At 35.9% G+C, this 22182-nt stretch overlaps 1 protein-coding gene across 5 annotated transcripts in view; it reads left to right on the top strand.

Moving 5' to 3' along the window:
• Positions 1-21941, top strand: part of SLC30A4 (solute carrier family 30 member 4) — a 30796-nt gene extending 8855 nt beyond the window's left edge. For 2 of the 5 annotated variants that reach the window (XM_082450144.1, XM_082450143.1), the window contains exons 3-8: positions 114-260; positions 13489-13642; positions 15112-15313; positions 16026-16131; positions 16911-17045; positions 17667-21941. In XM_082450144.1, coding sequence (XP_082306270.1) covers positions 114-260; positions 13489-13642; positions 15112-15313; positions 16026-16131; positions 16911-17045; positions 17667-17821 — 899 coding nt within the window. In that variant the 3' untranslated portion in view covers positions 17822-21941. Of the gene's footprint in view, positions 1-113; positions 261-2490; positions 3329-13488; positions 13643-15111; positions 15314-16025; positions 16132-16910; positions 17046-17666 lie in introns of those variants that run through there. The other 3 variants (XM_082450145.1, XM_082450146.1, XM_082450147.1) reach the window with 3 other exon arrangements.
• Positions 21942-22182: the final 241 nt, after the last annotated feature.

Below are 22182 nucleotides of genomic sequence, written 5' to 3'. Positions count from 1 at the left end.
TAACTTTAGTTAGAAGTTCATGTTTTGTAGGATGCTGCATATTTTTGGTTTGATTGCTTATGTTTATTATTTTAATTAACTTATTCCTTCTTTCCTGTCACCCTTACTCTAAGGTGGATACATTGCAAATAGCCTAGCAATCATGACAGATGCACTTCATATGTTAACTGACCTAAGTGCCATCATACTGACCCTGCTTGCTTTGTGGCTATCTTCAAAATCACCAACCAAAAGATTCACCTTTGGATTTCATCGCTTAGGTAGGTAATTGGGCGTTTCTTTGGTTTATAAAATTTTATAGTAAAACCACAATGAACTATAACCTTTGATTAACTGAAATCTTTCTGGTGATAGTCTGTTTGAACAAAGCAAATGAAAATAGACAAATAAGATTCATTCAGATATATATCTTCCAGGGTACATTCAGTTCAGTCAGCTAAAGTTTATACATATAAAATTATATGGTAATCAGGGACTTCCCTGGCGATCCAGCAGTTAAGACTCCACACTTCCATTGCAGGAGTCATGGGTTCGATCCCTGGTCGGGGAACTAAGATCTCACATCCCACATGCCGCATAGCGCGGCCACAAAAAAAAATTATATGGTAATCATTAATCTTCAAATGTTGTTCCCTGTGTCCTGAAGGTGTTAACAGAAAAAAAGTTTACCTTCAGTTTATCGAACCAAGCAAAACCACATGGATTTAATTCATCAATGAGCATTAGCTTTTCTTTCACTTAAGGTATTCCAACCAAAGCGACTTATAGCCCAGGTTTTAGGCACTACTATAATATGTATAACATACTGTATGGCTGACCTTCATTGTGGCCATTAACTGTAAATGCTAACAAAGATTCTTTGCTTGACCAAACCTTTGTCAGTCTCCTGAGCTGTCTCCCAAGCCCACCTCTGTACTTCCTTGTAAAATCTAGTTTTAGGAAGAACCTTGCCAAACCAATTTAACAGAACCTCCATTCTCAATATTTGATGGGTTATTCCCAGGTGATGTCTTATCACCCTGGCCTGTTTTCAGCAAGGCTTCCCTATACCGATCTTGACAGCTTCCCCCCACCTTTATTAAAGTCTTCTTTACCATGTTTTAATAAGTGTCATTGAATTTTTTTCTTTAACAATGCACACATATTTATATTTTCCTATTTTGAACAAATATTAATATTTAATTAAGAGAGGTTAAAATCATACATTGTTATCCACACAGCTCTTCTTGCCATGTTAGTGGGTTATTTTATTTTTACTTATTGTTAAAATACATATAAAACAATTACCTGAATTAGTATATGAAGTGCCATATGACCAATTTTTGGGTTTGCTTAGAACCCAAAAATTGATATAGGCAGCTTCAGCAAAACCTGTCTTAAAGAACCAGAATTAACATCTTGTAGTTTTATTTTGTGGAGACACTGACACTCTTGGCTAATATTTCAATCAGTTCCTCCCCTTCTTTGTTACTTTTTAGCCTGATCTTAACTCAACATCTAGGTCTCCTATAATTTAGTAGCTGGGTCTTCTAGTGTAAAACTTGACATTTTACCTGAATGGCTGTATTCCAAGTAGCTATCCAGGTCATAAGTTTGGGAAATTATCTGGCATCCCCATTTCTTAGCACCCTCAGCTGCTGTACAAGAGCAGTAAAGCCCTGAGTGAGGTCTTTCTGTTATTTGTTAAGCAACTGAATAACACATAATGCATTTGGATGTGTTCCTAAAAAAACTCCCACTTCTTTTTTTTTTTTTTTTAATTTATTCATTTATTTATTTATGGCTGTGTTGGGTCTTCGTTTCTGTGTGAGAGCTTTCTCTAGTTGCGGCAAGTGGGGGCCACTCTTCATCGCGGTGCGCGGGCCTCTCTCTATCGTGGCCTCTCTTGTTGCGGAGCACAGGCTCCAGACACGCAAGCTCAGTAATTATGGCTCACGGGCCCAGCTGCTCCGCGGCATGTGGGATCTTCCCAGCCCAGGGCTCGAACCCGTGTCCCCTGCATTGGCAGGCAGATTCTCAACCACTGCGCCACCAGGGAAGCCCCAAAAAACTCCCACTTCTAGCTGACACATTATACATCCATTTTGTTTACTGATTGCCTTGGGGTTTTTAAAAATCCTCAAAATTATTCTTAAACTTTAATTTTTTTGTGTGATTTAAACACCTGCAATTTAAGATCAAAACTCAAACATAGCATCGTGGAATGGGGATTTTTACCCTCTAACACTGTTTGAGAGAGTGCATTCATTTTAGGTTATAGACCCCTTGGAATTCTAATGAAAACAGTGGAATTCTCTCCCAGAAACATGCAATACCAGAACATAGAAAGTTCTACAAATGATAAGTTAAGAACCCATAATCATGAAAATTCTATTAAATATCAGAGAAGTACTTAGTGTTTATCTAGATAGTCATAGATAACAAGCACTATGAAAAGATGAAAGAAAATAGAACTGACTGGTCCTATTGTATTTCTGTACATTTCTATAGAAAGTCAAATTTTTCCCTTTCCTTAAAAGTACTACTTCAAGATGGTGGACTAGAGGTCAGCATTTGAGAGTCCATTGAAATAAAAAGTACCAAATCAACACAGAGAAGCAAATGGTTGAGTCACCAATAAACAAGACATTTCCAGAAATTTCTGGAAGTTGGAAAGTAGATGGGAGTGGGTTGAAGAAAGAAACAAGCCAAGAAGCGGCAGCCTGGAGAACACTAGGGTAGAAACTGGACCAGCCCAACAGAACTCCAAAGAAGGCTCAGGGACAGAGATGGCAGAAGTGAGAAGTGCTGAAAACAAGACTAATTGAATGACTGCAAATGAGAGACTGCTCCCACTGGTCCACTGTGTCCCTACCTTCCTCCTACTGCCACCTCCACTCAGGCAGTCCGCATTTTCCCCCATGTAAACACCACAGAGTTATTCCAGAAGGAAATTGAACCAAATGTTTGGAGAAAGCTGAGGCGTTTAGTGTGAATGTTGATGCTCCAAAATAATTCTTTTTCATACTAGAATTCAGGGTTCTGCAGCCTTATAGTTTGGTTCCCCCATACTCACACTAAAGTAATACACTTGTCTTAGTCTTCCCTGCTCTACACCCCTTATTAGTAACCATTTTAAATAGTTATGAATTATCCTTCTAGCATTTCCCTTTTGCAAAGGACAGTTTCCCTATCCTACTACCCTAAATGAACGGACAACCAAGGATCTTTCAGAAAATGGGAAAAACCAGCAGCATGAAAGAAATTAAAAAAAAAAAAAAACTGACAAAAATTTGTCCTACAGAAAAGAGAGGTGACTTAAGAAACAGAAGAAAATGTTTTCAATTATCTTATTAATATACCCAGAATAATAAAATAGTAAAATGTTTTGAAAAAGAAAGATACAGAAAAAGCTCTTTGAAATTGAAACATTACTAAAATTTTTTTAAAGTTGTTTTCAATAAAAGGACTAGAAAATATAATCAAGAAAGTCTCGGACTTCCCTGATGGCACAGTGGTTAAGAATTCACCTGCCAATGCAGGGGACCCGGGTTCGAGACCTGGTCCAGGAAGATCCCACAGTCCGCGGAGCAACTAAGCCCTTGCGCCACAACTACTGAGCCTGCACTCTAGAGCCCGCAAGCCACAACTACTGAGCCCATGAGCCACAACTACTGAAGCCTGTGCACCTAGAGCCCATGCTCCACAACAAGAGAAGCCACCACAATAAGACGCCTGCACACCACAATGAAGAGTAGCCCCTGCTCAATGCAATTAGAGAAAGCCCGCTTGCAGCAACAAAGACCCAACGCAGCCATAAATAAATAAATAAATAAATTTATTTTTAAAAAAAGAAAGTCTCCCAGAAAGACAAATACCATATGATATCACTTATATGTGGAATCTAAAATACGATACAAATCAACATATCTATGAAACAAAAACACACCTACAGATATAGAGAACAGAGTTGTGGTTGCCAAGGGGGAGGAGGGGTAGGGGAGAGACGGAATGGGAGTTTGGGATTAGCAGAGGCAAACTATTATATATAGGATGGATAAACAAGGTCCTACTCTATAGCACAGGGAACTATGTTCAATATCCTGACAAACCATAACGGAAAAGAATATGAAAAAGAACATATATATATGTATAACTGAGTCACTTTGCTCTACAGAAGAAATTAACACAACATCGTAAATCAACTATACTTCAATAAAGTTTTTTTTAAATAGTTAAAAAAAAAAAGGTCTCCCAGAATACAGAGCAAAAAAATAAAAACAGGAAGAAAAAGTTTAAAACTATAAAAGAATAATCGGAGGTGCAAAGTTGTATTATTAAGAACCTCAGGAAAAGAGACTTACAAAATAAAAGGGAGTGACTGCTTAAGGGGTACAGGGCTTCTTTTTGGGGGTGATGAACGTGTTCTGGAATTAGATAGTGGTAATTGTTGCACAGCCTGTGCGTATACTAAAAGCCACTGAATGTGTCCACTTCAAAATTGTTAAAGTGGTGAATTTTGTTATTTGAATTTTATCTAAAATTTTTTAGGTCATCTAAAAAAATAAAAGGGAGAGAATTGTTAAGATATAGACAGGTATTTTCCAGAGCTAGGGAGGGAATCACATCCTCACATTAGCAGGGCCTTTTGGGATCTTCTTTTTCTTCTTTGTATTACAAAAGCTTATAAGGATATATCTAGATAAGACTTATTTCACTTATCCTGCTCTTTGAAGTAATGGAAGAAAAACTTATGATTTGGGGAGGATTAAAAAGACAACAAAGATATGTAGAATTGAATAAAGCTATAAACCAAAGCAGTGGCTGTCCTTGTGTGCTGTAAAATTCCACCACTTCACGAGTAATCTCTCTTAAGTTCTGTAGGGAAAGGTTTGTTTACACTGGACACATTTAGATAGTGTGCCTCTTATGACCTCTACTACCAAGACTTGGGAATTCAGGTCTTAAAGAACACTGCAGGGCTTCCCTGGTGGCGCAGTGGTTGAGAATCTGCCTGCCAATGCAGGGGACACGGGTTCGAGCCCTGGTCTGGGAAGATCCCACATGCCGCGGAGCAACTAGGCCCGTGAGCCACAATTACTGAGCCTGCGCATCTGGAGCCTGTGCTCCGCAACGGGAGAGGCCGCGACAGTGAGAGGCCCGCGCACCGCGATGAAGAGTGGCCCCCGCTTGCCGCAACTGGAGAAAGCCCTCGCACAGAAACGAAGACCCAACACAGCCAAAAATAGATAAATAAATAAATAAATAATTCCCATTTTAAAAAAAAAAAAAAAAAAAAAAAAACACTGCAGAAGAAATCCCCCCTAAGAAACTTCTGGTTTGTTACTGTGTTGTTGAATTTGGTTTGTTTTAATGGCATGGGTGGAAGGACAGGAGTTGGTTTTTTCTTTGTTGATTTATTTTGTAAATATGTAAAACATGTCACAAAAGTCAAAAATTATTTTTTAAAAGAAAAGATTTACTCAGAGAAGCCTCGCTTTCATTCTGTCCCCTCCAACCCATCCTCCTGCCCCACTCCTAATTAGCAATCATTTTAATTAGTTTCTGGCCTGTCTTTCCAGCATTTCCTTTTGAAAGTATAAGAAAATACATATTTATGTTCATATCCCGCTCCCTGCTACCCCTTCTTATGCAAAGGCAGCATACTGGAGGTGTGTGTCTGTGAATGAGAGTCAGATATTAGTAGTACCATACCCTAAATTTTCTTTTTGTTTTCTCATAACACTTTATACATGCCTAATAGCATTTATCACATTTTTATAGATATTTTTATGAAACAATGTCTCCTTCTAGACTGTGAATTAAGTAGGGACAGGAACAGAAAATATTAAACTCCATGGGTCTGGCACTAATAAGTGCTGTATAAGATATCATTAATCAAATAGTTGCATATTCAAGCTGAGTAAATATGGTTATGAAAACTGAAACAGATAATCTGGTATAGCTCATGATCCACAAATCATTTGTGTTTGGGTTAAATTAAACCAATTTCTAAACTGAGAGTAGGAGTATTTTTGAAATTTTGGGACAAAAATATTTGGGACTTGAAAACATTTATCTGTAATTCTGAATCTGTTTATGCTCACAAACTATAAAAATTCATTTGATCTGTAACATAGCTGGGATATATAGTCTGGCTTATAGGTCCTTTGGACCAATTAAGAAACTAGTCAGAAGGGAATTTTTTCTTCCTTATCTCAGTCAGGGGCTGGTCCTATTTGTTTTGGTACTTAACCTCTTTTAGAGTTTTGTGGTTAAACTGTCTTTGGTTCACATCTGAGATCTGCACTTTTACTAGCTGTATGACCTTTGGAAGAATGATTTAATCTAAGTATGGGTTTCTACTGTAAAATACGGATGGTAATGCATAAGTTCCTAACATGGTACCTGGCGCAGAGTAAATTCTCAGTAAAAGTTAGTTCCAGTCTTCTTTTCCTTCCCTCTTCTACCTGCCAGTTTACCATCTTACCCAGACTTTTTATATCTCTCAAAATGCTCCATGCTCCAAAACTACCTGCCTTCCCCCCTCCCCCTAATCGGAATTCTTATTCTCTTAGCAAAACTGTCTCAGCTAGGTAGTAGGAGAAAAGTAAGATGATTCACCCTGATGATTAAATAACAGTTTTTAAAGATGTGCTTTTTAACTCAGGTCTTTGGTAACATTTGGGACAATATAACAAAATTTATTTTAGCAAAAATCATTCAGTCAAGGTGAGAGAAAGGTAGTTTTAGATTTGAGGGGTAAGCCAAACTCGCTGTCTCAGGAGTCAGGTCCATTCTTCTGGTACTTTCTTTCCTTCATGTGAACTCAGAGATTGTGTAAAATCATTCAAGGTTTTTCTTTTTCTTTTTCTTCTTTCTTTATTATATTACACTGAGCTACAATGGCAGCTCTTTTGTGGGAAGAGAGAGAGCAGGGTAGGAACTGTATGTGAGTTATTTTTAAACGCCTGGATTTATTTGACTTTGGGTATGTCTTCTTATTCTGGAAGTTACTAAAACTTAGAACTTCATGAAGCCACACTGTAGGAGAAATCCCACAAATCCTTAGGAAAAATAGCCTATGTCTCAGGAGACATGCTATTCTAAAGAGAACAGCCCAATCCCTTGCTTGCTTTCTACTTTTATCTTTCTCTGTGGATTATGAGTGTAATTGACTTTATTTATATGACTATTCCAGTTCTTGGGCTGAAGAGTCTGCATGGATTAGATAAAGATAGTGACCATGTGAAAGGACCGTAGTAAGCAGAGTTGTCTGTATTTGAAATAAAAAGCAAGATTTACTTTGGTAATAAAATCATCAGCCTAGGTTAATGATGAAGTGACAGTGCAGGAATCTTTTGTAGCAGTGTGTCATTCTACTGAACAAAGACCTTGGCAGATCTGACTAGATGATGGTTGTCCTGAGGTAGGTATATGGTTATAATGCTAGTTCTACGTAGTTTGTTATTTTTCTCCTGATACTTACTAAAGGAACAGAAAGTATTCAGCTAAAAAATCTCTTCCCCCATACGTGCAGCAAAAAAAACCCCCACAACTCTTCTCCCTAGTGATTCATTTTAACAACTTCCTCCCACCCCTGACAAGAGTTATGCCTATTAGTTATATTCACGTCTTAGAGTTATTTCATATCACATGAACATCTATAGGAAAAGAATAGGTACATGCTAGAAATGGGAATTTTTACTGAGGCAGGAGTAAGACATGAGTGAGGTGGTCAACACTGGATAGCCAAAAGTCAACTTGAGCACACTGGGCACCTTGGGTGTGGGCTATAGGGGATGGTATGAAGGCAGGAAACAGGAGGTGATTTAGAGTGGGAGGTGAGAGGATCCAAAGACAAACTTTGCAGTTTAGCTTAGCATTCTGGTGGCAACAGTGGGCCCCTGAAATCCTATATGATGTCTTTATCCTGAGTGCATCCTCATCTGTGGATGAGGTGAAATTAAAATACTATCAATAGTTTGGAGGTCCTAGGCAAATCCAGTACAGCCCACTGATTTCCTTCTTTTCTCCTTCCTATCTGCTTTTAGAAGAATGTAGAAAAGAGAAATAGCAAAAAGGAAGTAGAAGAGAGAATATATCTCCACTTTCCTTCCCTATTCATTTTTATAGACCTCTGAAACCTGAACTTTAGATGTTTACTATGAGGCAATAGAAAGACAAGTGTTATATAATTTAAGGGAAATATACATTATTGGCATCATAGCATTAGCAAAGATAACAGTTATGATAGGCCAGTACATCTAGGCAGCACTCATAAAAAAGCAAATATGCTTGAGTTGAGTGTGGTTTACATAGTTGAAGCAGATTGTTACTCATTCACTGAGTAGGTGCTCAGAAGTTACCTGTTGAATGAATGAGTAATGTTATAGGGTGGGGAAACAGGCAGTAAATATGTACATAAGCACAACATAATCATAAATTGTATTAAATGCTATGAAGAGAAGGAATAAGGTACTATGATGGAGAATAACAGGATGTCAGAGAAGGACTCAATATTCTTCAAATGAACCTTGAAAACCTCTAGTTTTGGCAATTTATAGATGTGTTAAAATGTACAATAAACATTTTTCATATTTTACCCTGTCAAAACTTGATAATCATCTGTGTTTTCTCCCATTTAATTTTTGCTCTTACTATTTATTAGCCATTCAAATCAAAACTGTTTATTCTCTGTATGCGAAATTCATGGTATATTTTGGTCTTTATTAGATCATTGACTATAAACATTTGTTTATATTTCAGCTGAATAAAAAGACCCAAGTGATGTTATAACAAAAAACACATATTCATTCATCTTACTCCATCCTCCAATGCTACAGTTCAGCCAGGTGGAGTGATATAATTATTTGTGTGTAGAATAAAATAGCAAAATATGTTAGAACTACTATAATAATAGGTTTCTAGAATTTCCATAAAAATCTATTTCAAGAGTTTTTCATTTATGCTAAATTTCCATTTAGTCAAGTTTGTCTAAAATGAATAGGGTAGTAACTTTCACAGAAATCCAGCGTTTTATTTATGAAAGTTCCTGGGTCTCTTTTAGAAAATGAAAAATACACCTGTCGTGCACTCCTTTCATCTTGAAAAATTTTACTGTATGTTATGTGACCAGATACCAACCCAGGGCAACAGGGCAAGAATGAGAAGATTGGAGCAAGTCATAATTTGGTTGTTGATTGAAAGCTTCCTTCTCTCTTAAACGTTGTGGGAGGAAAAAAATCCTGTCTATATTTATCTGCATTCCATCATATTTAAAATACTACGAAAAAAATTCAAATACTAATTAGTTCTACTCATGATATTTCACCAAAGTTTAATTTATTCACAGTGAAAGAGCTTTTTGTTCGTTTTATCAGAATGATCATACAACTACTATTAGGAATTTTAGCTATATGGTATTACTGTGCCTTATACTTCTCAATTATAAATCTCAGCCCTAAAAATCTACTTAAAATTTTGGGGTTTTTTTGCTTTTGCATTTATCAGTATTCTGTTTAGAAGACATTTTGACAGGTCATTAGAATAAAAAAATAACATGAATGTCTTTGCTTTTCACCAGGGAAACTAGATATGAGGCCTATTCCTATTAATTGCTGAATAAGGCATATCTTTGATAACAATATCCTAATATGTCATTTTGGGAATTTCTAGGAATCAGTTGAATTCCATTACTCTTAACTATGGGCAGGCATTAGGATCCTTTGTGCTACTCACATAGGTGAAAACTGTGTGGTGGAAAACTGAGTTTTCAGCTGCAGGGGCCTAGGGCCTTCTAAGGGTGGGAACCCTCCTTGTCAAGAACTTTATGCTTTAGTTTGACTTTCATTTTACTTTGTTTTGAATGTGGTTTTGCCTTATCTGAGAGTTCACAAAAAGATCATTTTCAGTGTTTAGGAAAACTATCACTGGGATGTGGGTGTTGCCAGATTTAGCCTGCTCTCTCTCTCTCTCTCTCTCAGGATGACAGTATGTCTGAAATATTGCATGGGACATACTTATATGGAAAAAATTAGTTGTTTATCTGAAATGAAGATTGGGCATCCGCTATTTTATCTGGCAGACCTACTAGGGTAACAATATATCTTATCATCCAAACTAGGACACTTTTGAGAGTTAAATGGGACACTTTTAACAATTATGCCAGGATAACAGGCATAAATTGGAACTATCTGGGGAAACTGGAAAGTATGGCCAACCTAATTACAAGGGGTTTTGACATGTTTAATTATTGGTTTTAGATTTTCATAAGCAATCACATCTCTCTGTCATTAACTTGTATAGCTGTTAATCTTTATAAAGTATATTGCTTTAAATTTCATATTAAAAATTTGATTAAGGCACTTTTAAAACTATGGTGTCCTAATTGCTAGCTAGCTTCAAGCTTGACACAGGGTTAGAGTTCTCTTCTTTTTTTTTTCAGAAGAGTTTGAGAAGGATTGATATTTTTTACATACCAATATTAAAGAGAATTAAAGTTCTCTTTCTTCACGAGTAAAATGAGGAGCCTACCATTAGTACATGAGATTTCACAGTTCAAAATTGTTTAATTATTTCTTCTTTCTTTATATTATTTATATATGTATATGTTGCGATCAGCAGTTATAACTTAAGACAAGAAATTCCGTGTGTTTTCAGTCTTATATTTGGCTGCTTTTTTTTTTAAATAAATTTATTTATTTATTTATTTATTTTTTGGCTGCGTTGTGTCTTCGTTGCTGCACACGGGCTTTCTCTATTTGCCGCAAGCAGGGGCTACTCTTTGTTGCGGTGCGCAGGCTTCTCATTGCTGTGGTTTCTCTTTGTTGCGGAGCACAGGCTCTAGGCGCGCGGGCTCAGTAGTTGTGGCACGTGGGATCAGTAGTTGTGGTTCATGGGCTCTAGAGCACAGGCTCAATAGTTGTGGCGCACGGGCTTAGTTGCTCCGCGGCATGTGGGATCTTCCCCAACCAGGGCTCGAACCCGTGTCTCCTGCATTGGCAGGCAGATTCTTAACCACTGCGCCACCAGGGAAGTCCCTATTTGGCTTAATTCTTTTCTTTTAACCTATTCTTGTTTGGGGGGATTTAGTAAATAATTATTGTTCATATTTAGCTTAACCTTCTTAATTGTATATATACCCTTTTCTCTTCCCTTGCTCAGCCTAACTTCAGTCTACAGATCCATCCATAAATATATGAGTGCATGCTACATGCCAGCCTTTCTGCTGAATGCTACCGTAAATGTGATGTGGAATGTAACTTGGTCATATCCTTAGGGGCTTAGAGTCTAGACTTGATATGGTAGTCTCTCCACAGCTTTGTATATTTCAGTTGGGTTTTTTTTCTCTATCTTCTTCAAGCCTGTGTCTCCTATGAAGTATGATAATTAGTATGTCAGGAATACATGAATCATGGTTTTGAATAGGAGTTGTATGTTTTTTGTCTTATTCCAGTACCTGTTGATGCACAGAATTTTATTAGGGTTTTGGCTACATTAATGAAATGTCTTTGGGAAAAAAACTTTTTACTGCTAGATAGTTTTTCTGTGTTGTAATTTATGAGGTGGAATAAAAATGTATCATAGTCCAATATACTTGAACTGCCTTTAACCTTTGAGCAATGAGTTGACCCAGATAACAATTTTCCAGATTGTTTTAACTTTTAACACTTAAAAGTTTAATATCTGGTTTCTTTAAAGAAAAAAAAATTTGTGTATTTTCTTGCTATTATGGTTTTGAGTGTCAACACTAGTTTTATATAATAATTATTTTAAAATGTACATTGCCCTATTTTTATTATTTTGAAAAGATATAAAATTATTTCTACTTCATACTCACAGGGTAGAAAAGCATATATAGTGCAAAGTCATCCCTGTCTCCTAGCCACCCATTTTCCTCATAATCAGTTTTTATCAGTATTTTGTATATTCTTCCAGAGTTTGCATGTACAGATAATTATTTATATATTCTCTTTCTTCTTTTTGCACAAATGCTAACATACCATATATACTGTTGTATACTTTTCTTTTTTCACATAACACTGTATTTTGAAGATGACTCCTTATCACAACATAAAGAGCCTAATGTTTTTTTCCAAGCTGCATAGTATTCCATGTTACAAGGCCCCTACTAATCACTTTTTTTAAATTGTTTTCATCTGTTTGCTATTATATACAATGTTTGATAAATAGCTTCATAACATACCTCATTTTGCACATGTGCAGCTCAGTTGGCAAGAGTGTGTATATCATTCCTGGAAAAGGAATTCCTGAGTCAAAGTGCATACATGAATACTTACATGCCTTAAAAAATGGGTTTGTTTTTCTTTAGTCTAAAGGTAAATGTGTTTATAGTAAAAACTTAAAACTTTTCAAGCGTTACCAAAAAGAATAAAGTGAAAAATAAATTCCCCAAGCTCTTAGTCTCACTTCCCAGGTATAACATTTTCTCGTCTATCTTTCTTGTGATTATCAGTTTGCCTGATTTTTTTTCTTTTTTTAAATATAAATGAACCAACAAGGACCTACTGTATAGCACAGGGAACTATACTCAATATTTTGTAATAACCTATAAGGGAAGAGAATCTGAAGAAGAATATATATATATATATATATATATATATCACTGTACTGTATACCTGAAACTAACATGATATTGTAAATCAACTATACTTCAATTTTTTAAAAATACTTATTTATATATATGACTCTATGGTATCCCATTATATGTATATACCATAATTTATCCATTAAGTTCCTCATTGGTGGGCATTTAAGATGTCTCCAGATCTTTTTTTATACTACAGACAAAGCTACAGTAAAAAACCTTGTAGATATCTTTGCATACATATGGATGTGTTTCTACTGGATAGATTTTTAGAATATAAGGAATATATGCGTTTTAAAATTTTATTAGTTTTACTAACTGCTCTCTAAAATGATAGTTCTATTTTATACTTCCACCAGTATATCCTTGCTAACTATGGCTGTTATCAAACTTTTTAATCTTTGCCAATTTAGTAAGGGGCAAAAAGGAATTCTTATTTGAATTTCTTGTATTATGATTGATTTTGATATATTGGCCATTTCTGTTTATTTTCTGTGTATTACTATTTGTGTCCTTTACCCATTTTTCTTATGGGTTCACTTTTTTATTGATTTGTAAGTATACTCGTCTATGGGGAAATTAGCCTGTGGTCAAGTATGTTACAAATTTTTTTCTCGGTTTTTTCATTTTTTTATCATGCGTATAGTCTGTTAATATACATAATTTGACCCTAAAGAGATGAGGAGAAGGCGGGGAGTTGTGGGAGTGAATTAGTGGAGGATCCAAAGCAAACTACTAATCACTTTTTAAGTAGGAAGAATAATATGACAAAAATAATGTAGTGCTTTTATCTCCTTAGAGGAAAGAAGATATAAATAAGAGATTGTACAGTATTGAGTATATATGAAGTATAATAACCATTCTGCAAATATATTTATTTTTTATATTTTTCCCTCCAGAGGTATTGTCAGCTATGATTAGTGTGCTGTTGGTGTATATACTTATGGGATTCCTCCTATATGAAGCTGTCCAAAGAACTATCCATATGAAATATGAAATAAATGGAGATATAATGCTCATTACCGCAGCTGTTGGAGTTGCAGTTAATATGATGTAAGCTCTATTTTTAAAAAAATTTTAATAGGCTTTATTTTTTAAAGCAGTTTTAGATTCACAGCAAACTGGTGTGGAAAGCACAGAGCTTTCCCATATATACCCTGCCTCCCCACATGCATAGCCTCCCCGGTTATCATATCCCCCACCAGAGTGGTACAGTTGTTACAAACCATGAGCCTACACTGACACATCATTATAGCACAGAGTCCATAGTTCACTTGAAGGTTCTCTCTTGGTGTTAAACTCATTCTATGAGTTTGGACAAATTTATAATGACATGTATCCACCATTATAGTATTATATACTCTATATTGTTTTCACATTAATATTTGCAAGTACTGTGAACTTAGAGACTATTATGTATGCATTCAGTAGCGTGCAGTGATATTTTAATGTATTTTAAAGTTATGTAGTACATTAATTTTTCTTCTAAATGTTAATAAAACACTATTGGAATTATAAATTTCTCATGGGTTTGCTCAGGTATACTGAAGTTTGCCTAACAATCAGGAATTTAAGTAGGACAAAGTTTTTTTTAACTTTTATAATATTTTTATTTTAATAAGATTTTTTGTAACTACCTACTTTTTTCCTAAAAACTACAAAATCTTTAAGTTACATACCTACTCATTTGGACCAGGGGTCAGTAAACTTTTTCTGTAAAGGGTCAGATAATAAATATTTTAGGCTTTGAGAGCCATACAGCCTCTTTGGCAGCTACTTAACTTTGCGGCTACAGAACAAAAGCACCCACATTCAGTATGTAAACAAATGAGCATGGCTGTGTTCCAATAATACTTTATTTACCAAAAAAAAAAAAAACTTTACTTATATAAACAGGCAGTGAGCCAACTATGGTCTACAGGCCATGGTTTGCCAATCCCTGCGCTAGGGGCCTCCATTCATACTTAGAATAAAATCAAAAGTTTTTACCATAGCCACCCCTCCAACTCATCTCCCAACACTCTTGCTCACTTTATTCTAGCCACCATGGCTGTCTTGCTTTTTTAAGCACATACACATACAGCACATTTTCATCTTAGGGCCTTCACCCTGGTGTTCCTTCTGCCTAGAACACTCTTCCACCACCATTTGCTTCCTGACTTCATTCAAGTCTCTACTCAGAATCTTAGTGAGGCCTTTTCTGATCACTCCCCATCACTCTCCACCTCCTTGCAATGCTTTACTTTTCTTCAAAGCATTCGCATTGCCCACCAGTACATTATGTATTTATTTGTTAATTCTCTGCCCTCTCTACTAAAACGTAAGTTCCATAGGGATAGGGATATGTCTGTCTTATCACTGTTTTGACCCCGACACCTAGAACAGTACCTGATACATAATAGGTGCTCAAATATTTATTAAATGAACGAGTTCCATGTTGCCTCATTAGTGTCTGATTAGTAACAAATATTTCTGTCAATAATATTAGGAAGAATAATAATCTTTTCTTTTCTTTTTAACAGAATGGGGTTGCTGTTGAACCAATCTGGTCACCATCATGCCCATTCCCACTCCCTGCCTTCAAATTCTCCTACCACAGGTTCTAGATGTGGACACAACCATGGGCAGGATAGCTTGGCAGTGAGAGCTGCATTTATACATGCCTTGGGGGATCTGGTACAGAGTGTTGGTGTGCTAATAGCTGCATACATCATACGATTCAAGGTAACATGATTGCTAGTTTTTTTATTTTAAAATATATATTTAATTTCAACATTAAAACTAAAGGTGACTGTCTTTTATCAGTATACTAGACACCAGTGCCAGTCCTATTCATTTTGCATTATGCAAGCATACTTGAACTATCAGTATATCTCTTTTATTAGCACCAAACACAATAGTATCAACCTCATGGGGTAACTTATCTGTTGGCTTTGGTGGTGCCTTCCCTGAAGAACTCAATTCTAAGCCTTGTCACTCAACTGCTAGGTACTGGAATGTGCACTGGAGTGGAAATCCAGAGATCTGAGTTCTAGTCTTGGCTCTGCCTTTAATGCTTTGACCTTGAGCAGGTCCCTCAACTCTAAACTTGAGTTCCCTCCTCTTTAATATGAGGGGCTTAGACCAGATGGATGGCTGCTAAAACTCCTTCCAGCTCTGATAGTCTGTGGTTCTGGGTGGAAGATTTAGAGAGAGCACAGAGGAAAACAGTGGAACAAATGACTGAACTTCTGGAAATACAATAGGTTTCACAAAGAAAGGCATTTAAATAGTCTAGGAAAGAGTGAAGATGTTTCTTAATTGGCAATATCCAAGTTTTAAAGATGTGCTCCAGTCCTGCTAAAGAACAGGGGACAGAGTATGCCTTGCTTTGCTGTATAGACTGTTTTATGACTGTCTGTATTTAATCACACAATTTTGATCTGTCATCTTTCAGCCGGAATACAAGATTGCTGATCCCATCTGTACATATGTGTTTTCATTACTTGTGGCTTTTACAACCTTTCGAATCATATGGGACACAGTAGTTATAATACTAGAAGGTAAGATCTCTAGTATCCCCACTGTGGGTTTATTATTTCCCTAAATCAGATTGGGGCTGTTGGTGGGGGGCAGGAATACTCCAGGGTAGGAGCCATGTCTTTCTTTTTACTGATACTTATTAGTCTATAATACCACCTCACATGTAAAAAACATGTGAGAGTCAATGCACTCTCCCATCTATTACCCATTTGATCCTTATAATAGCCAAGAAAAGTAGGCAAGGCAGACATTATTATTCCCATTTACCAACAAGAAAATTGAGGCTCAGCAGGGTAACGTAACTTCATTAAGGTCATGCTGCTAATAAACTGTGGACCTAGGACAAGAATGCAGCTCATGATTCTTAATGCAGTTATATTTAGTAATTTATTTATTAAGTCTATAATTCCCATTTAACTTGCTATTCTATTTCCAACATCCCTGCCTTACTGATATTAAGTATAAGCATTTAACTATAAGTTCTCAGAAGTAGGTTTATCTTTATTATATGTTCCTTTTTCTTTTTTGTCTATCCTAGCTTGTTTATTAGATGAAGTCGTCTGGTTTGAGTGACATTTCTTTTTAGTGAGAATGAACGTTTTTTAAGTATTTATTAACCTCTTGTATATATCCTGCTATATGTGTGCATAGTTTATCTTAAAGTTTTAATATATTTTAAAGTGTTCATTTAAACTGAATTTGGTAAAGCCATTTGGTTTCTTTTTTTAAAAATGTCCTATTAGTAATATAAATTTTTTCTCAAAATAATCTTTACTTATAAATGATACATTCTGAATAGGTGTACCAAGCCATTTGAATGTAGACTATATCAAAGAAGCTTTGATGAAAATAGAAGATGTATATTCAGTGGAAGATTTAAATATCTGGTCTCTTACTTCAGGAAAACCTACTGCCATAGTACACATACAGCTAAGTATGTTGCTGACGGTGAATGCTGGGGTTGGTGGACTTCTATCTTTGGAATTAAACATCTGTGCTTATGATTAAATAGGAAGACTTTTCTGCTGGAAAGATATGTTTTAAGGGAAGGGTGAGGCTCTTCAAAATGTGAGTTGCAGGTCAATTTATTGTTGGCAGAGCAATAATTTTCGATCTCTTTGATGAGATATTACAAATTGATTTTTTGCCTTCAGATAAAAGGTACAAAGTATATTTACCATGTTTTTTCTATATAAGAAAAGCTAAACTATGTTTTTATGTCTTTAAATCATTTCACAGATTGATGCTTTTTATTTTTTTATCAAAATAATACATGCATATGGTTTATTTTAAAAACTACAAAAGATGAAAGACTTGTAATTGATGTCTAGTATTCTTTCTCTACCCAAGAGTGGAATGGAGAGATTGGAATAATGAGAAGTCATTCTGGCTTTGTAAACTGAAATACTTCTCTAACAGAATAGCTTCAAGAGGGTAGAAATCAAACTAATAAAAATCTGTTCACAGTATAGTAAGATTGTTTTTGCCCTTTGTCTTGTTCACTAATGTGTAACTGTATACAATGAATAGTAATGATATTTTCTTGACCTTGCAGTTCCTGGAAGTTCATCTAAATGGGAGGAAGTACAGTCCAAAGCAAAGCATTTATTATTGAACACGTTTGGCATGTATAAATGTACTATTCAGCTTCAGAGTTATAGGCAAGAAGTGGACAGAACTTGTGCAAACTGTCAGAGTTCCAGTCCGTAATTGTATACATTTTGGGGACTACCGCCTTATTTATCCTGCAGTCACAGATGTAAGAGCAATAAATGCACACCTAAATGAGAAATGGAATCCCTGACAGCTGTGTCAGTATCAAGCACCGGTCTCTCAAAACAGTCACTCCAGCCTGACAGTGATAGTTTCTGTTTAATGGCAAAATGAGACTTCACCATGATTTTCAGATGAAGATGTTTCTAAAACACTGTTTACAGAATGAGACATGACTCTACAGATACCTCACAGAAGACAATCCAAGACTGTACTTCATTAATTACGACAGTACACGTCTTAAAGGAAGCATCAAGAATTCAGTATTTGCATTTAAAAATCCTTTTTAAAGACCATTTTATATCAAGCCAGTGCTGGAAAACTGAATTTTTTTATTATGTAATCTTGAACCCAGCTTCTGGAATTTGACTCCCAGCTCTCTTTTTACCAAAATTATTTCTCAGCAGATTTCAGAAAGTACTACTAATTATCCAGAGAGTGGAATAAGCATGTATTCCTAGAGTTTCAGAAATGTTTGATTTCACAAATAAGTCTTAATCTTACTGGTAACAATTTGTAATCAACTTTTTCCAGACGTTACAGGGTTTTGAATCTCAAAGTTAGCATTTTTGGTTATTTGTAACCTTATCAGAACCAAATCTTTACATATTGTGGTCACTGTCCTTAAATTGTTTAGGAAATATTTTCAATATTATTCTGAATAGCAGAAGTTAATCATAAACTCAAATTACTATATGATAATTTAAAACAAAATATAGGAGTGAGGATGGGGTGTGGAGTTTCAGATTTAAGTCTTCCCGAAATCACTTGTTGTTCATGGAATTATTTTAAGAACAGCAAGAGACTGCAAAAGGTAAACAATGATCCTCTGTCCTTTTAAGAACTGCCTTACCTTTTGTACAGAAAGTTTGCTTGGTACCTTGCTTCCTTCCTGCTTCCATACCAGTTAACCTGTGTGAGCCCTTTCAGGGTAAAACTCTGGGAAGCTAAGGTTCAGTGTGCCCTTCACCTCTCATGTGTAGATTAACCACATTCCTCCAGAGAATTTTGGCTGGATGATATGGGTTAGGGATTCTCCATGGACTCCAGAAACCCTACGATGTAATTTTGAAGTTTTTCCAATAACAATACCATAACAGAAATTCCCAGAGGGATTGGGGCAAGATATTACTCTGAGAAAACAAAATTTTCAAGGGTTTTTGACCTTGTGTGTGTGTTTTTTAAAGCAGGGGAATGGGGATGGACATGACACCTGTGTTGTAGGGAGGCTAAGCATAAAAGTTTTCAGAGCGAATGCAACTAATTGGTAACAGTTGTGTTAAAGAGGCAGCTGTGAATATTCATGTTTCATTTTGCAACTGTTGGTTTTGAGATTATCTTTATGCACATTAGAAATCCATTTTCAAGAGGAACAGTTTCTTATCCCGAGAATGGATACGGTTCTTTGACTCCTCAGAATCAGAGTAGAGTGTACCAGACAAGTTGTGAACTGAAATCTCAGGTGGGCATGTAGTTGACTTCTGATATAAATGAAGAATAGGAAACAGATTTCATCTTCCTACCAAGAAACTCACTATGTAATAAACCTAAGATAAAACCTAGATTTACCCAAAAATTCATTGAGTTGATGGTATCCAATAAAAAGGTTGATGAGGATTAATGGCTCCTAATAAAACCCAGTGTCTGTTGAATTGATCTGAAAATTCACTTTATGGGATTCTTATCGTGAATCTATTTAAAATAATACTTAGAACTTTTCAAAAATTTCAGTAGCATATAAACTGTTTAAATCAAAATAAATATAAAATTAAAATACAGAGGGCAAGTAAGAATAAATGAGAGGCATTTCAGTGGACATCTGGGTATTTATGGACTTTGAGTACCTAGCAAGAGAAACGAAAAGAATATGCGTTATATATGCTAATTATGCTAATGGTTTTCCCATATTTGCAAATTGTTCCTCATATCTATGGAGCTTGTTTCTTGTAAACTTTCCTTTATCTTAAATAGCTATATATGACTTTTCATAATGACCCACTCCTTGGAAAGTTATTTGATGAAACAGTCTAAAATACATCTGAGGATTGAAAGGATCCTCTTGTAAAATGCAGAAACACTGAAAACTTTTGTAAATCTTAATTAAAGTGTTCTCCTTAAAGTGAGGTACACATGAAGTTTCCTGTGCTTTGCTTTTTGTAGCAAAGACTATAGACTTTGTACTTGTACTCCACTAGGTCTGTAAGATTTGAGGATTGATAGATTTAACTTTTTGTAACTTCACAAGACCCACAGAGAGGGATGTGAACTTAGCAGATATGACCAGGAACTGCACAGCTGGTCTGTCCTTCACCCGCTTAGTTACAGCCCTAAGTTACACTCCTCAGCCAGCCCTCAGAAAGGGCTTTCCATTGTCCTGGGAAAGGCAGTGGCTGTTTGTATAAATACCTAGCATTGTTAATTTTGCACAAGGAAAACATCACAACATAAAAACTGGGCAGTTCTTCATTGCAATATATTTCAGTTAACATTTGCAAATAATCAGTTACTTGTGTATAGAACCTGTGTTTCACAGCTCTGGCCAGATGCAGCATTTTGATTTATTTTAGGAAAAAGACCTATTGTTTCATTAATGACCATGCTGCTTTAGAAATATAATGTGGGGAATGCAGTTGAACAAGGCATATTTCAGAAGGCTTTGAAATGCAGAACCAGTAGCGCTTGTAATTCCTCCATACATTTTCCATTAGCTATTTCTTGTGTAATGTGAGCCCGGATTTTCACAACTTGCAGCTCCTATCAGTATTATTTGCCAAATCACTGGATGTCTTATTTTACTGTTTTCAAGTTTGGGTGCTTTGTTCCCATTTTCTAAAACTAGTTTTCTGCTCTTAGGAGTCTCAGTGTTCTGGTTCTGTCTCTTGAACCCAGGTGTCCTCACCGACAGTGTTCGTCTTTAGTAGAATTTTCCCAGAATAGACTCAGGCAGGATCAGATCCTTGAGCTTCCCTTTCATTTTAATGTGAGGAAAAACCATCTTTCAGAGACAAAGCACCACTTATAAATGTGTTTCTGGGTAGGGAAGAACCTTTTTTTAAACAGCTGGTTGTTCCTGATCCAGATTTCTCTGCATGCTGAGCTCTTTAGAGTAAGTGTGGTAGAAGTGGATGCCCTGTACAACAGACAGCAAGCCAAGATCACTGCTGATAAGACTCGGGGCTGTGTTTCTCAAACCACCACTCTTACTACTTTAGAAGAGAGAAGAATTCACTTCTGAAACAAGCACAATTAGCTAAATTTATTTTCTTCTTATGTGTTTATATTAATTGGTTCACTGTAATGAATAAGGCGTTCTTACAGAATTTGAGCCCCTTTGGAATAAGGTTTTAGGCACTTTTGCTGTTGCCTCTACCTTACATACAGTAAATTTAAAGTTACAGAATGTGTTCATAGATACAAGATTAGTTCATTGGGTTCAGTTTGTCTTTGAACCAAGCTTCACTTTTGAGCCTGTTGGGTATTAGTCACAAATGAATAGTGACACCTCGCTATATGCTGTGTTGAGGGGAGGCCAGCCTGATCCCCAAATTGATGATTAAGCTTAATGTCTCTCTAACCAAAATACCATTTGCAAACCCTGGCTACAGATCTATCCTGTGAATCCCACCTGACAGGGCTTCAGATTTATGTTAACAGATCGCTAGCCAGGGATATTTCTTGTGATGTTGATAGGAGCACGCAAATTGGAGAGGAGAATTGTTGTGAGAGTTCCTCGGTGTTGAATTGTGTGTGTGCAGCTGGGTTACACATTCGGGCCAGCCTGTCATTGAATTCTTGCTTACAAAACGTATAACACGTTCTTCCAGTCATGTGGTGAGGACCAACAAACATTTTCTGATTTTTGGTAAGATTGGAAAACATTTATGGAGACTTTCCCAGTTAAACCTGTGACAATGTCAATTTAAATATTGCAATTAAGTACATTACGAAATAACTGCAACACAAAATTGAAATGTGCCAGTATGTCAGCTTTGCACCTGAAGATAATGTATATTTGGAAAGCTTATGCTTCTCTAAATAAATGTATGTTAATAAGTAAGCCATATCACAGTTTAAGAAATTGTATATACTTTTCCATATACACCTTCAGAAACCAGGTATTTTGCATAATGATTGATTTTAGAAAGATTTTGAAGCTGGAGTTTGTCCATGTAATTTAAGATCAAAGTACAGTATATGTACTGTATTTGCAATTTTCAAATTGTAATTTCCTATACATTTATTAAATAAAGTATTGTTTTGCCATGTGGTTTATTACAAAACGAAAGTGTACATTGCCT

The sequence above is a fragment of the Balaenoptera physalus genome (genome assembly GCF_965194825.1).
Source record: "Balaenoptera physalus genome assembly, chromosome: 2".
Taxonomy (NCBI): Eukaryota; Metazoa; Chordata; class Mammalia; order Artiodactyla; family Balaenopteridae; genus Balaenoptera; species Balaenoptera physalus.
This window is presented reverse-complemented; position numbering and strand designations above follow the sequence as displayed.